General features: G+C 51.6%; 5 protein-coding genes across 5 annotated transcripts; 1 reads left to right on the forward strand and 4 right to left on the reverse strand.

The window, feature by feature from the left end:
- Window positions 1–3,119: 3,119 nt before the first annotated feature.
- Window positions 3,120–3,497, reverse strand: BP5553_02089 (uncharacterized protein; the record flags this gene model as incomplete). Its single annotated transcript, XM_032010712.1, has 3 exons — window positions 3,120–3,135; window positions 3,193–3,329; window positions 3,393–3,497. 3 exons carry the CDS (start codon window positions 3,495–3,497, stop codon window positions 3,120–3,122), a joined length of 258 nt encoding a protein of 85 aa, XP_031874766.1.
- A 453-nt stretch (window positions 3,498–3,950) lies between these two features.
- BP5553_02090 (Uncharacterized protein) lies at window positions 3,951–4,340 on the reverse strand (the record flags this gene model as incomplete). The annotated part of the gene is made up of 2 exons (XM_032010713.1): window positions 3,951–3,957; window positions 4,009–4,340. The coding sequence occupies 2 exons, from the start codon at window positions 4,338–4,340 to the stop codon at window positions 3,951–3,953; spliced, it is 339 nt and encodes a 112-aa protein (XP_031874767.1).
- A 3,050-nt stretch (window positions 4,341–7,390) lies between these two features.
- BP5553_02091 (uncharacterized protein) lies at window positions 7,391–7,705 on the reverse strand (the record flags this gene model as incomplete). Its single annotated transcript, XM_032010714.1, has 1 exon — window positions 7,391–7,705. One exon carries the CDS (start codon window positions 7,703–7,705, stop codon window positions 7,391–7,393), a length of 315 nt encoding a protein of 104 aa, XP_031874768.1.
- A 1,931-nt stretch (window positions 7,706–9,636) lies between these two features.
- On the forward strand, window positions 9,637–11,391 carry BP5553_02092 (Uncharacterized protein; the record flags this gene model as incomplete). Its single annotated transcript, XM_032010715.1, has 1 exon — window positions 9,637–11,391. The coding sequence occupies one exon, from the start codon at window positions 9,637–9,639 to the stop codon at window positions 11,389–11,391; it is 1,755 nt and encodes a 584-aa protein (XP_031874769.1).
- Window positions 11,392–12,880: 1,489 nt separating this feature from the next.
- On the reverse strand, window positions 12,881–14,882 carry BP5553_02093 (uncharacterized protein; the record flags this gene model as incomplete). The annotated part of the gene is made up of 6 exons (XM_032010716.1): window positions 12,881–13,274; window positions 13,331–13,398; window positions 13,565–13,665; window positions 13,725–13,929; window positions 14,111–14,599; window positions 14,664–14,882. The coding sequence occupies 6 exons, from the start codon at window positions 14,880–14,882 to the stop codon at window positions 12,881–12,883; spliced, it is 1,476 nt and encodes a 491-aa protein (XP_031874770.1).
- Window positions 14,883–16,128: the final 1,246 nt, after the last annotated feature.

The following is a 16,128-nucleotide window of genomic DNA, read 5'->3' on the forward strand; positions in this document are numbered from 1 at the left end:
CTGGATGGTGATGCTATATCACCTCCAGTTCAGGATGTCCGGAGAGGTGTGCTCAACCTCCCCGCACGGGTGCCCACTGCGCCAACCAAAGAGCTCTTGTTGGGACACTTGGATAATGTTCCAGCGACCCAAGTTTGTGAAATTGAGAAGTCGGAGGGACGGGGGGAGTTGGGGTTGTTTGCAGATCCAGCCGGCGGTTGGGTGTGGAGAATGTGGGCGTGTGCTCTAGCAGTGCGATCTTCGGATGGCTCGAGACAGAGCAAGATCTTGCGGGTTATGAAGGACGGAGCAAGTACCGGCGGTTGATACTTGAGGTGTTGTAGATAGACTCGCGTAGATCGAAACGACGTGGTACTGTACGTTTGATGACACGAACGGCGCTGGCAACAAACCGAAGCTCGATCTGGAATGGGCACGCGCAAAGTCCTGGATGCGAGAGAAAACGTCAGCGGGATGATGGCAGCGGAGGACGACGAGGTGGTGCGCGGATGCTCTCTGCGTGCGAGCAACTTGGAAAAGATGCCGAGAGTCAAAAAGTTTTATGGGGCGCGCGATATTATGCACGGCAGCGACATTAAAGTGCGAATGGAGGCGGAGGGGGGATGCACAGCGGCAAACGAACCTTAGAGCACCGGAGGCTTAGCAAGGCCGTGGTACAAGAATCAATCCTCTTGGTGAGGCGGTTCTCCTCAAGAGCTCAGCCCGCAGGCACCAACAGTTGGACGTGAGGTGCAACAGGTTTGATGTACGTTGGGGTCAAGAGTGAGGTCGGCAAGCGGATTAGAGCAGAGGGCACTGCACGCTCGAGTCCGCGGGGGGGGGGACGGAGAGCAGAGGCTGATGCGGCAGAGCGAGAAGAAGAAGAGGAACGGGAACAGCGGGGAAGAAGAGCAGAGGTGGAAGAAGTGGCGTCGTCGTAAAGACCGTTGACGTCGAGGAGTTGGAAGAGATCAACGACGGCGGAGGAAGTTGAAACTCGAGGTCGAGGTTGAAGGTCCGGTCGTTAGGGCTGGAGGTAAAAGGCGGAAAGGTGAGTGGTGAATTGAGAATATTGTGCTCTCGCTTTAAAAAATTTAGCTTGGGAGGAAAAGGCATCCGCTCTGGAGAAAGGCTAGAAAGGCTCTGGTGCCGTACCGAGAACAGCGACTCGTTACGATTACATCGTTTCTGAGGGTACGAGTAGTGGAAAGCACCTGGGAAGTGGAGAGTGGAGTGGCCGTGGGCTAATGGCAATGGGTTGGGTTTCTTTTTTTGCTCTTTTATTACTGCAATCACACCTCGCAAACAGGACAAGCCAGACAATAATAAATAATGATCATTCCTCCCAGGGACGCCGTACACCAACTACACGGCTTCGTACACCAGGACGTGGTGTAGTAGCCGTGCAGTTATTAGGTTCAGAAGCTCCTTACTCCGTAGAGGCTGAATAGGAGGAAATGGCTGATTGCTGGACAGCCATCCATCCCCCACCAGAGAGATCCAAGCTGCTTCTATTTACAGTACCGTACGGTACAGTACTCGAGTACAGTGCTGGACAGGATTCCATTCCGATCCAGACGCAACGCTCTTGTGACACCGAGAAAAAGAGCAGTGCACACCAACATACAGCACCGTACCAACTACACCAGTGCAAACCCTGCCAGTGCCAGTGCCAGTGCCGGCTGCTTACTAGTCCTGTAACATTTATTGTTATATTTATTTGCCAGTGCCTGTGCCTTGTGCAATCATGATCACACTCGTACTCTGTATCCCCTCGACGGGAAATCACGGGCTTTTCCCTCTGCATCGGGTCGCGGGTGCGTAGCACGTAGTAACACAAGAGTACGATGGGCGTACTGGTAATTTGTTCCGCCTCGAATCTGCACAGCAGATCTCGACGAAAGCTCAGACCCAGAGGCCAAGTCCCCTACTAAATGTCTTGAGGGGTTTGCCAGCTGTGCGCTCACTGGCTCTTGGCCGCAACTAACGGGACTCTCGTACGGAGGGAAATGGTGCGGAGATAAATTGCAAATTCTGTTGTTTTACCCAGACTTGTTTTCTTCGCCGTTAACGTGCCATTGAACCGGGACCTCGGCATCGCGTCCACCACAGAGAGAGATTGGCGCTGCTGCTGCTGCGATGCAAAGGTTGAATCCTTCCTATGATGTACGGTAGATAAATTGAAACATTAGATTGAGCTGCTGAAACTGAATTGGTAGCTATATTGCCGTTTCTCTGTTTTGTATTTCCTACTGAATTTGGTGATTGTGGACGACCCGCTCTTCATCCATCGTGCTCAATATCAACCAACTCTCCGCCAACAAACGCCAACGTCCCATACTCCTCCATACAGGGGAATAATACCATGCTACGGAAGTAATTACATTCTAGTTAATATTACGCTAGAGAGCTAAAATCTAAAAATGACCTATTATTACTCTGCTCACTCCAATTTCATGTTCTGGGCACCTCGTACGAGATATGGATCCAGGCAATTCCGGAGATCCTCGCTCACGCCTAAAAGGATCCCTTCGCGAGCCCGGAATGCTCCGTATAAGCTATAGGATAATATTTTCCATTTACAACACAGGAGATGGAGCTATGAAGAGTCTGTAATAGATATTCAGTGCAAGTGCAAATAAATACCTGCTACCACTTACAGTAACCAAATCCCTAAGCGCCAAGACTAGTCATAAATTATTCATTCCTCCCTTCGCTGTGCAATATTCGAAGATACGGCAATCTCGCCTTCGATCATCGTAATATTCTACCCATCCAAACAACCGCCACCTCCAGAGACCAGCGTTCTATTTACTACTGTATGTGCTCTCCTACGTCATCAAATACCATCCTTTTCCTTCTACAAAACGATCAGTGCGCATAAAACCTTGGCATTTATTGTTTGCGGTGGTGGCAAGGCAACCTATTCCTTGGCATTGCTAGGAGAGTTGGGGATTATAGTCAGACGCGAAGCGGTTGTATATAACACTGTCTCTCTTATATGCACATCTAGAGGTGGCTATTCACATGACTTCAAGCTCCAAAATTACGGCGGGGAACAGTTGAAAGGGGATATCAACATTTACATTCTAGTCATATTGGGTAGATTATATCTTAGTAAGGAGGTGAGTTCATCATGATCATCCAGTCATCCAGCTATGAGACAATCAGCATTTCCCTCAGTAGCGACGAGGGTGTCGAGTATGGACTTACGCGGTAGCTCGCTGAGCGCCAAAGCTCGTGGCCATGCGGAGGCCACTGGAGCCCATAGGAAAATAGCTGATCAAGTACCAAACCAAGCAAGCTATTTGCACGAGAGCTGCGATCAAGGTTAGAAGCGTTGAACGCAGCTATGATTACAACGTTCCAGTCAGTAAGATGCACTTCTTGTATCCGGAATGCGCAGCACTCACCCCAAGGCTAAAGTACAGCGTGAGAGTGATGGATCCAAAATATGCCGCGGTAAATGGAAGGCGTGGTGTCGATATCAGGTGCTGGACATATGTCATAGGTCCCATCATGACCGCCCATGATGCCAGGAATAAGGCTGAACCAAGCGACCATCTAGTGTGTCACATGCCCATGTCAGCCTTCGAATGTTCTCGCATTATGATTCATAATGGTTTTGAATAGACAATGAAAATGATTACTGGCTGCTAGGTCCGACGCCGATTTTCATATGGTGGAGGCTTGTTTCGAATAATGCAAACGGGGGGGGGGGATGAAAAGGAGGGTGAGACTCTGCATCGACGACGGTTACCTGCAGCGTCCGCGCTTGCCGAGGGGTTAAACTGTCTCAACAAGCTGTATCGAGTGACCCCGCGATGATGCGATAGGGGGAAAAAAAGACTACTCACAATATTGCGAATTTCGTGGGCTTCGCCATCATAATGGGCCACAGCGCAAAGATGATAACGAAGCATGCGAGGGCGCAGAGATTGCAACCACCAAAAATGAGAAGTCGGTCCCATCTACTCACTATCCACGGCGTCAGTAAGTCAGCCTCTCTATCTCTGTTCCGAGCCATACGAATAGTGTTCAGCCACCACGGCTGCATCTCCCACATGGCCGGCGAGAATGGTGGCGGCTGCAGGCACCGTGGAACGGGGAGAAGTGGAAAAAATAGGCGTTGACTCACAAGCAAACCAACCCTCCTCCTCCTCACGTCGATTCCTCGTAGGGAGCGGTGCCCCAGGACCCTCGGTCGTTGGAAGTCTAACATAGCCACCGTCACCGAAGGGATTCAGCGACTTGATCGACGATAACAGGCCGGTCTGCTGATTCGTGTTGACGGGCAGATCCGGGTCGCGGCGTGACCACCCCAGGGAGTTCATCGAATCTCTGAAGGACGAGGATGCCATCGCAGGTTGCGGTAGCTGTCGCTTTTAGCGCGGAACCGCCGGTAGATGATAATTAAGGTTGTCACAACCCTGGCCGGCCCCAGCAGCGGGCTCTTTCCTGCTTGATGCAGATGCAGGCAGCTTCAGAGATCGTCCAGAGTAGTGGATTTGGGCAAAAGGCGGTCGGACGAAGCACAGGAAAACGGTGAGCGGGGTTGCCAAGTACGTGTAGTGTACGTGCTGGATGCCGGTCGAGGACGCGGTGGTAGTTGCGAGTACGCAGGACAAAGAGAGCGAGAGTCTGCAAGTATGTCGTGCGTTGATCGACCGTGATGGAAAGAAAGCGACTGGTGTGAAGCTCCAGGCAGGTCGAGTGTGTCCAATGACCTCCTGAGGGCGGCCGGGGTTTGCAGCTGGACAGGCTGTTTCTGTTTCTAACTTGATAGACTGCCGCGTGATCAGGTTGAGGGTCCCTAGGTACCTTAGGGGAACTGAAGCTGTTCAAGCTGCTGCTGCTAGGTCTTTGCGCTGAAGGGGGTGTGTGAGCCGTGAAGCCGTTCTGATTGGCAACGACGCAGAGGCAAGTGGGTGGGTGGGTGGTGGTGGTGGTGGTGGTAGTTGAACGAGGCAGCGGAGGGCACAAATATTGGCAGTGGTTACAAACACGGCGACTTGCGACGCCTGTTGCGGACGATGGTGTGTGGTGGTGCTGCTGGTGCTGGTGCTGGTTTGTGTAGGTAGGTTGACGGCCGCCAAGTCAGGTCAAATTTCTGATGACGGCGAGCGATGCTCTGTGCTTTTGGATGTTTCGGCGTTGGGTTGTCCTGTTGTGCTGTTGCTGGTTTACGCGTCTGCCAGAGGTGTGGTTGAGGTTGACGTCTCGTCTCACCCTCTCTTTGGCTTGGGCGCTGCGCTGCGAACCCCGTTTTAGTGCGGAGTGGTCAATGCGACGCCAGCCATACTCGCAATGCCTGCCCCAGAGTCCCCAGAGTCCCATCCAGCAGGGTTGGAGGCGTAAACCTGGACTTGGACTTGGACTTGGACTTGGACTTGGAGCAATTCGCAGGCGCCACACACACCACCAGACGGCGATCACAAAGGCAACGGTTCGGGCCTTTGGGCGACCGACGCGACGCGACTTTCTCTCAGAGAGGGAACCAGAGGGTGACGTACGTAGTACGTACAGCACGAACAAGAGCAACTGAGGTACACCTGGCCTCGTCGTACAGTCAGAACTATCCGACTGCTACGTACATGTACAGCCATCCGGAGCACCCTCCTCCCAGGAATGGCGACATGAGACAAGACGGATGACTACCTACGAAGTACGTCTTCCATCGCCCCGCGGCGGCCGGTGGACGTGCAGTTCCTATGAAGCTTCTGCTGAAGATCTGCCCGCCCGGGGAAATCTCCGCATCGCATCGCATCGCATTCGAAAATAATACGGGGTGGAGCTCTCAAGGCGCCCTAGCAAAAGCCGCCTAGCAGAATAGGCCAAGATGGCTTCCTGGCTGGCTGGCCATAGGTAGCTGCTAAGTGGCAGCATACGCAGTAGTAGCATGCTCGAGAATATCGACGCCATGTAGACGACGAGAATAGCCTAGGAGAGCTCGGAGTAGAGTGAGCCCGGATGCTGGAAGGCAGACAAGACACAGCCAGACTACCTACTGCTACATACAAGCTACATACATACGGTCTATAGACTCATATCTGGTCTTCAGACGACCCCTTTGGCCCTTCCCCTTCCCCTTCCCCTTGGCCCTACCCCTTCCCTCCCCCCTCTACGATACGGACCGTGGCAGTGTGGCTCGTCCCATTCTCGGTTTCTCAATGACCTACACACACACACTACTCACCCACCCCCCTCCATCCCAAGAAATCCATCCCTCCATTACCTCCCTCCTACATGCCACATTTCTCGTCCTAGACAGTCCAAGTGAGACCTGACAACCGGTTCGGACGCTGAAGTACGAGAGACTGGGTCAAGAGCAGCAATCAGGAGGTCCAGTGGCTGAATGGTGTATGCAAGATCAGATCCGGAGGACATATAAGCTATCCTCGCGCAACTCGAGCCTGGGATCCTAATCCTTCGCCCTTTACCAGAATCCCTTCTCTCTCATCGCCCTCTCAGATTCACGGCTGCTGTGTTCCCACACCCAGCCAAGTCACGTTATTTCCACTCTATCACTCCTGACTACCATTGCCAATACCATTTACCACCCCGTCTACCACAACCACTTATCCCTCCCATTTTCGCATCTTATCTTATCATATCAGAACCATATCATCTATCTCGGGCTGCGGCCGCGGCAACACCACCACTATACTATACCTTACTGTCATACCGTCATACCATCCTGCCATCCTACCATCTACCATCTATCATCCTATCGCCCTCTTGCCCCAACGGCCACACAGGTATCCACCTACTGCATTTGGACGGTACCAGCGAGCGCCGATAGATGCGATCTAGACGTAACTTAACGACACACAGTCAGCTTGATATACAGCATTGCGACCTCCCTAATATATCGGCCTGTTTGCTATATTGCGAACCTGCGGGGCCATCGAACACTCGAGCAGCTCCGACACCCAGGGCGACTCAACAGGGCAAGCCGCGAAGGAGCAAATCAAGGCAGCCAGCACTCAGGCCGTGGAAGCCGCCGCCTAAAGCCAGAAGCCGCCGAAGAATTGTCAGAGAGGCGTTGTTTCCCCGGGGCGTTAAACGCGGCGCAACGATCTATTATTGATTACGGGGACACCTGAACCCCGTCCTGACGTTTTCTCGAGGCCCTGGCGCCGCTTCTCCGCATTGGAGGCGTTCAAATTAATTTGACCCCGCCATTCCATTCCATTCCATTCAATTCAAGATCGCGCGGGTTCTCGAAATAACTTCGCGGGGCAGCCAATCCGCTTGCCGTCGCGGTCCTGCACGATAGAAGGGAAACGGGCGATCATTATCGTATAGGCGGGGGAGAGCCTCTGGAAGCTGGCGAGATCGGGAAGAGATCGGGATCGTGAAGGCGTGAAGCATAACATACCAGGTGGATAGCTCAAGCTGCAGCTAGGGGCTATTGCCATTTACCGTTAACGCGGCGAACAGACGTCGAGAGGGTAGCGAACCTCTTGGCTGGGCGTTTTGCAGTTGGAGCATCCGCGAAAGGGTTTTCTTTTTTGGCCCAACGTTCGGCTACGTCGGAGAACACTGCACCGTTCACCGTCCACCGTCGAACTACTTCCAAAGCTACCTTGGGTAGGCGGTTACTTCCATCGCTAAAGTCGACGATAGCAGACTCGGCGGGAAACAGGGCTTGACAGCGATTGGAACCTCGAACTGCAACTTGCAAACCACCACGGCCAGCTACCACCACCACCACCAAGTGCATCTGCAAATCTGCAACGGCGCCGGACTGGGCTGGACTGGACTGGACTGGATCGCGACTGGATTGATTGCAATCACGACACTGCGACTTCAACAAGGCGTGGCTCCGCAGCCTCGGCGCATATATCGATAGTGATATCAAATCAGAACCGCACCCATTCGCATTCGTAATCCGCGACACTGTTAGCGAGGCGATCGCCAGTAGTGTTGCGTAGTGCCTGAGGCGGAACGGGCCCTGAAGACCGGGATCTCCAGTTGCTTGCGATTATTCTTATTATTCCTCTTCTTCTGCTTCTCCTTGCGCTTCCGCCACTTGTTGGAACACGACAGGATACAGTACAAATCGACAATCGACAATCTACAATCTACAATCTAAAATCCACATCGAATTAACATACAGTACACACGTACGTACACATATACCTCGGGATTCATTCCCCACACCGGCGCCAGGAAATACAAATACAAACTTCTAGCCACCCCTACCGCCAACCATCCACCAAGCTGCAATAATCTGCATCTGCATYTGCATCTTCACCAACCCCGATCGTGCCTTGTCGTCGCCAACAACCAACAACCAACAACCTCGTCGTCCTCCACCGCCAGTGCTGCGACCCCGGGCAACGCTCCGAGCAAAAGTCTCCTTCGCCTTCTCTCCACCACCCGGCAGACGGTAGATCAGAGTCGCAACCCCCCCCCCCCCCCCCCCCCCCCCCGTCGAGCTTCGTACACCTTACACCTTGCACCTTACCTGCTTGCACCTTGCACCTCACACCGTACTTACACCTTACACCTTACACCTTACACCTTACATCTTCCAAGTTCCGAGTTCCAAGTTCCACCTTGCTCCTGACTCCTTACTTACTTACCTCGCTCCTTACTCCAACTCTAATTCCAACTCCCATCCATATACATTTTCTTCCCACTCACACTCGCACTCGCACTTGCACTCGCTGTCCGACCATCGACCATCAACCATCGATCATCGCCCACCGCTTCCTCCGCCCGGCCCCAAATCCACATCCACATCCGCATCCCCATCCCCATCCCCGAACCAACACCTACCTCATCCCATCAATCCTCCATCCATCCTCCATCCTTCGTCCTCCCTCTTCCCTCTCCCCCTCGCCCCGCAATCTATCATTGTCGTGCAACCCTCGGCGCGCCCAAGCCGAGCCAATCCCCCCCGGTCGACTGCTCCAGCAATCCTCTTCCGTTACTCGACAGCCTATCTAAGGCTGCAGCAACTTTCTCCGTCGTGGGTTAAAGGTCACCACCGCCGTCTAAATACCTAAATAATCCCTTCCCATCTCGACGACGACCCTACCTTGTCTGGCGCATTCCTAGAAAGGGAATTCACTCCCGCTCCGCGCCTCCCACCAACTCATATCTCCGAGACCCCCATTCCGGTACCCGCCTTCCCGCCCCACAAGACAATCGAGAGAATCCGCTTCGTACACCGATACCACAACAACATCGTTGCGGCGTCGATCCTTTCCCTCAATCATCGGAATTTTCGCAGATACTCGAGCGTTTGTGCCTCAGCAGCTGAACAATATTTGCCAGTGTGCCGTTTCGGACAACCCCTCGCCGCTGTAAGTACCCCCCCGCCCCCCCCCACTACCTGTGCGAAGCGCATCTCCTTCGAAGCCCTACAAAGAAAAAGAAGGCTATATTTGCGTCGTTCGAGCAGCAGCCTCCTAGAACGCTGCTACTTGAATACGATTTTTAGCCCCTGCTGCTTATGGCTTGGAGATGACGAATTTCCCCATTTGCATCTTCTCGTTTATTACTCTTTAAGCTCTTCAAGCGGCTAACATTTGCTCCACACAGGTAGCGACACTTGTTCCTACAGAGAAATACTGCAGCAGACTGCGAAGTCTGATACTTGGTCGACACATAATCTTATAACCAGGGCCTGGCCAAGGAACGATAATGGCTGGCACGGGTGCGTCCAGCCCATTTATCAAGGACGAACCTGAAGATCAGTTCTTTTCGTCCCACAACCAAAGATACATAGGAGGCAATCAGCAAGGCTTCGGCGTCTCCCAGCAGAATTTCAACCAACTCGGTTCCCACGGAGGGAGCATCAACCCTAGCGATCTTGCCATGGCAAGCAACGGCGTCGCCATCCCCAATGGTGGCTACGGAGCCTCATATCAGAATAACTTCACCTCTCAGGCGCCAAACTCCGGCCGGAACTTCTCGAAAGGTATATCCACGTTCGATGACGACGAGCTACTTGACACGATTGCGCCGATGAATGACTCACATTCAAATCAAGCCGGCATGCAGGGTAATGGGCAAGAATTTGGCATGGAGTTCGACTTCGCCCAAAACATGTACCCTGGCCATAGTGGTACCAGCGCACTATCCGTGGATCCGAATCACATCAATGGCTACTCGAACACCCCGGACGGTGACCCAATTCAAAGTCCCTTTGTGCATAACTTCAACCACGCCCAGTTCCGCCACATGCAGACGCAGAACAACTTTGGCAACGCGCTCCATTCTCCCGCTTCATATACGGGATCGCCGCTCACTGGATCAGATATGCACAATGGATCATCGGATGCTTCCAGACAGCGACCGAGGCTGTCCCAAATGCAAGGCAGGAAGAGTTCTAACACCAGAAGCCCGCTGACCCCGAAAACCCCTGGTATCGGCATCTCTTCTCTAAACATCGGTTCGGCTGAAAATTCGAGCTTCCCAAGCCCGATACGCACTTCGTCCCATCGGCATCAGAAATCCTTGTCTGGTCAGTGGGACCAGACACCAAGCAGCCTCACTTCATTTCCTGGTTCGGAATTCTCCTCGCCAATCCAAGGTGTTCATCCAAATCCACAAATCTCCGATATACTTAAAGGAGCATCTATGCCAACGAAACTGAATAACGGTCATCAATCAGCTAACAGTCCCGCCTTACAATCCCAAGAGATGAAGAGGCGGAGACGGCGAGAATCACACAACCTTGTAGAGCGTCGAAGGAGAGACAACATCAACGAACGAATTCAAGAATTAAGTCATCTTGTCCCTCTCCATCGGCTCGAGGATGAGAAAGTGCGCAAGGCTCTGCAAAATAACTCTCCGTTATCACCCACTCTCGCAGGTTTACCACAACCCCCAACTGGCATGAGCCCTCCTCAAGCCACGTCGGGTTTGGCTGGGCCTGGTGCGCGAAGGGCTACTGCGGGAAATATTACGACCGGGATCCCAATCGAAGAGAAGGATAAGGGACCGAACAAAGGCGACATCCTTAACGGTGCAGTGAGCTGGACTCGCGACCTTATGTGGATGCTTCATACCAAGCTTCAACAGCAGGAAGAACTCGCTCAAACGATCTCAGACCTCGGTGGAACGTTCCCGTTTCAGGAAACAGAGGACGAAAGACGAATGCACACCGAGCTTATGGACGCTATGGCGAAGAACGATGCGGCAAAATTCCACTATTCGCGTGCTCCAGGTAGCGGCCTCCGGGTTCCAAAGCATACGGACGTAAAGGGTGAGACCCTTGGGAGCTCTAATGCCGATACATCACTCAGCCCAGATAATCACAGCAGTGGTGATGCTGGTCAGGCCGGTATGGGCGGGCCGGGTCAGTATTGGAGTGGTAACAACAGCGGGGGAAGTGGACCTGGCTCTATCAGCTTCAAGGAGGAGGACGAGTATGGCATGGATCTCACTCATTGAGTCTCCGACGAAAGATACCTAGGAATAATACATCCAACAGCTGGGCATGTTTCAAGCTTATGTATGAGGTTTCTGTCTAACAATGAGGCAAGATGGTGTTAAGAGGTAGCGGGATATGGCTGTGGCTTTCCTTGTACTTTTCTTTTCTGGTCTCTTATACTTATCATTTAACTACGCGCGGGTGTACTTTGCATTTGGAGGTAGTCTTGGTGTTTTTCCAACTAGGACGGGGACTCGGCGTTTTTTTGCAATAACATCGCAGAAGGCGGGGTCGACTTTAGCATGGGCTGGGCAGGAATATCATGGGTCGGGATTTCATTTGGTTCGTCGGCTTGGGCAGTCTTCGACTCCCTAGTCGTTGGTAACGCTCGCTATTTATGGTGTTTATGGGGAATTCATACCAGTCTCATTTCTGCATTGGATTTATCGGGGGTTGGTTTCGTTGCATAATATTTGGTTCGCTTATTATTTTACTTATTATTGGGCTTGCCCCCCTCGCGGATTCTTATGATACCTACCTTTGCATGCATTTTTTGCTCTCTCCCTTTTTACCATGCCGCTGGGGAATGAATATGCGATAGGGTGGCCATCTGTCTTACTGTGCTTCGACAATCACGTACTAGCTAAGGTAGATAGCTAAACCTTAACCCCCTCCCCATCTATCGCTCTGCAGCGTCTGCTATCGCGGATATCTAACTGCTGGTTGCACGATGAAATATACCCAATTTGAATCTCTTGATGGTGTTGTCCAACTACCTCTAGCACATGTGACATGTTACTTTTATACTGTATGTTGTATGTGATGATGTCTCGCATTCCAAGTAGAACTTACCGACTTCCGCCTCTGCACAAGATGACTGGAGTGCTGCGTGTAATTCGAAACATGTTAGGGTGCGGCAAATATATTGTTAGCTCCAGCCTACTTATCGTCAACTACAAGTTGGATACTCGTGGCAATAGTTTGATACTACAGTGTTATGGGTCGTACTATTTGTCTTCACGCTCCAGCACGACTGCACTAAAACTGAAGATATAAGCTATAGATAATATTTTTTATTTCACAGAGTGTAGGAGGGCCATTTTGTGAGGATGTAGGACCCATCCAATGTTTGACTTCTAATAATGCATGTATTTTAGTTTCGTTCATCCCTCACATTCGGCCGTCTAGTCTAACATTATATATATATGTGTGTGTGTTCTTTCTCGGGACATCTTCCCATTTTGGTTCAAAAATGGGATCTTGAGGTTGTTAGTAGCGTATATAGTGTTCGTGAAGTCGTCAGGTTGTATTTGCTACAACATGTTGGAAGATCCCGTCTGTTCGAGCGGATGCTCCAGCGGGCACTGCGATGTGGGAATGCCCCGTGAAGAGATCTTGGTAGCTGGCAGCAAACCTGTCGAGGCCGCGTGTGTGCTAGGCTGAGCGTCGTTTCTGAGTCAGAGCCGTCGTCCAAGTTTCGCATGCGCATGCCTCGTATCCCGCCTAGGATTAGACACGCTGCCACGACCACAGCCCCTTCGCAGCCTGCAGCGTGCTCACTCTACTAACGTGTCTTTCAAGCCCATCTCCTCCATCTCTCGGTACTGCATCATCATCCCTAATCTCCCGCTCCCTGGCCTCTTTATTGGCCGCCAGCCCCTCAAGCTCACGAACCTTCCAGGCTCGTAAGAACCAAGCACATACCGCAGCACCAATGTACATAAACCCGGTAAATATCTGGGCATGCAGGTAGATACTGCCGGTAGTGGTGCGCAGTTCCAGCGCGATGGGCTCGGAAAATGTGCAGGGCAAGGCTAGGGCGAGCCACATTATTGAGAGAGCAGAGGGGAGGAGTCGTATTCCTACCACCTCGGCGCCGACGGGCCCGATGGTTGCCCAGAATCTAGTTGAGTGAGCGGAGTAATCTTGATAAGTCGAAGGAGGTTGTCGTTGACTTACGTTCCTGATACTGTACCGACCAGCAGCGCGAAGAAGACCAATACTCCATAGCTTTTAGCGAAGATCCACTGTTGTAGTTAGCTTCTTTGTTCTAAGTGGGACTTGGATGAGGATCACAAGTAATACTCCGGAGGGGTGCAGTGGCGCTTTATCGCCCTAGTTTGGACCCCAGGCAAGGAAAGTGGAGGTAGAGGGAGAGCGGGGAAGGAGCGAGCGTGGAAGACTGGCACTTACAATGACAAGGCAGAACAATCCCGCGAGGAATGTACATGAACCGGCCATATTAATGCGACCAAATGCATCACTAAAGTATCCAACAAATGGGCGTCCAAGTCCTAAGCATATAGTTAGCGCCAAATCGAATGTTTCACCCGGATTGGAAGCAATTAATCACCTTGCCCAAGGTTCAGCACAGCTCCAACGACCGAGCCCTGCTTCGCAGAAAGACCAACACTTCTAGCATAATTAGGCAACGAAAAGAGAAGCACTATATAGCCAAGCATGCTGAAGAAGCCCCAGCCAAGCAGCAATAGGAACTCTACGCGTTTAAACAGTCGCACATCAAAAGCAATGTGTATTGAGCCCACAGCTTTGTTGCGCTAGATGAAGTTAGTAATCACGTGACTGGTTGAAGTATTCATTCTCAATTATGGCTAGCAAGCCCATCAGAGAATAGATCGAAGAAATTTCCAACTAGGAAAATGTTACATATATGCAGTATTCCCTGGTTGTGAAAAGGAAAGGCCGTGAAAGTAGACAGAAGAGACGGGGATAACTTACATCTCGGACGATAATTGTACAGATAGTATTGACGACGAACGTGACGATCGCGAGAACTCGGAAGGCCCAATCCAAGCCAATAGATTTGATCATAGCACCAGTAGCCAAAGAATACATCAGCCCTCCGATTCCACTCCCAGCCGCCGCAATACTGTTTGCGAATGACTGGTGCTTGGAGAACCACTGGGGAACAATACCGACACTCGCTACAAAGAGGAATCCCATACCCAAGCCAAAGCCTACGCCTTGAGACAGAAACAAATGCCATGTCTGGGTTGCCCACGAGGCGCCGAGCAATCCCGCCGTTTGAAGAAGTATCCCAATGGATAAGGTTGGTCTTGTCCCATACTTCCTTACACATATTGTTGCCACCGGGGCGAGAATCAATGCCATTGAGATGGAGAGACCGCCTACGAAAGCATAGTCGAGGGGAGTTGCGCCGGGGAACATACTATCCTCCAAATAATGGGAAAGAAATACGCCATATGACTGGTAATTATCAGCTAGGGTTCCCGAGAAACGGCCATGGAATGAGCGCCTGGAGATGACTTACACTGTTGACGCCCCATGTGTGGCCGTTTATAATAGCCACCGCTGCAACACAAACCCAACCATAACCTCCGTCTGGCGGGACGTCCACGTCTGCCGCGTTGGTTACGTCCTCCTGTCTCGGTTCTGGATCATGGTTGTGGCCTGTCTTAGACTCGGTCGACATCGTTCGCTCTGTTCCGGGGCCCTGTCGATCAGGCTTGCCCAGTTTTGGTACCTTCATAATTGGTGGCGATCAGAGTGCTGCTTGCGATATGGTGAGCTTGCTAAGAGAGTCAAGAGTCTGGATGCCCAAGATCAGGGGCGCGCAGAGGGCTGCAATAATATAGAGAAAGAGCTAGCTGTGCCATTGGCAGCAATAGCAGCTTTAGCAGCGCGGAATAGGGCAGCACGAGTGACAAACGGAATGATGGAAATGTGCATCAAGTAGTTTGGTATTGAGTAAGACGCATCGTTTTGTTTGCTCAAGACCGCCTTGGCCTCGATGCTCAAGCTTTGCTTACCCCGCGAGGTGCAACAGCTGTCGACCTGCTTTAGCTAGTCACTTGCCGTGTACCCGCTTTGCCGGGGCTTGTTAAATACCAAGACTCCTCGGAAATAAGAATTACAATAGAAAGGAATCTGGGCCTGGAAGGATCCTAGCATCATTGGTAGCGGACAAGGGGAACATCGTTTCAGAGTAGAAACAAAGCAAACGCAAGGAAATAGAAGCGGTCTGGAGTGATGAAGATGGGAAGATGGGAAGAAAAGAACGGAGATATATTAAATTTGATATGTGAGCTGCGGCCTCTGTCCGAAGCCGACGGCTACAAGATCCAAAATACGCGACGGTCCGCGGGGTTTTGGCCGAGGCTGAGCGGAACTACGCGAAAGCTGGGGACCGGATCGGGGAATAGATATCCGCTTGCCTTAGGTTGTGGTGGCACATGATATATCATCACGTGTTAAGCACCGATCCGAGACTGTAGGGAAGAAGCGGAAAATGGACAAACGCCGTTAAAATAACCTACTGAGGACCCGTTTCTAACTTAGTTCTAAGCCATACTATGGCTTTAATATATACGGACAGGGAAGATTACGTGGCAAAGGGTCCGGGGTGTGAGCAGTCGGTTTCCAGTGCGAAACCCGTGTGTAAGTGCCGGTTGCTTAGCCAACCAAGTGGGTTTATTGATTTCTTTTTCGCCGGCCCAGACTACAAACGCACAACAGCACATCGCGATACTGACTCACCTCTCGTTGCTCTGTTTACATATCGAAAGTTATTATCATTTCTATATAACTACGTCCATTTGATGATAAACATCTATTCGGCTCTCCCAATTCATTTCACTTTCTGTAACTCGAATTGTTGCCGCCCCAAAACACCAAACAGACCCACAGTCTACTAGTCCATTCCCGTAACCACCATCATCACATCCAGCACCAGAGCCCCCAACCTACAACATAAGAGCTAAAGTGTATACAAATCC

The sequence above is a fragment of the Venustampulla echinocandica genome, assembly GCF_003357145.1.
Source record: "Venustampulla echinocandica strain BP 5553 chromosome Unknown scaffold_0, whole genome shotgun sequence".
Lineage (NCBI taxonomy): Eukaryota > Fungi > Ascomycota > Leotiomycetes > Helotiales > Pleuroascaceae > Venustampulla > Venustampulla echinocandica.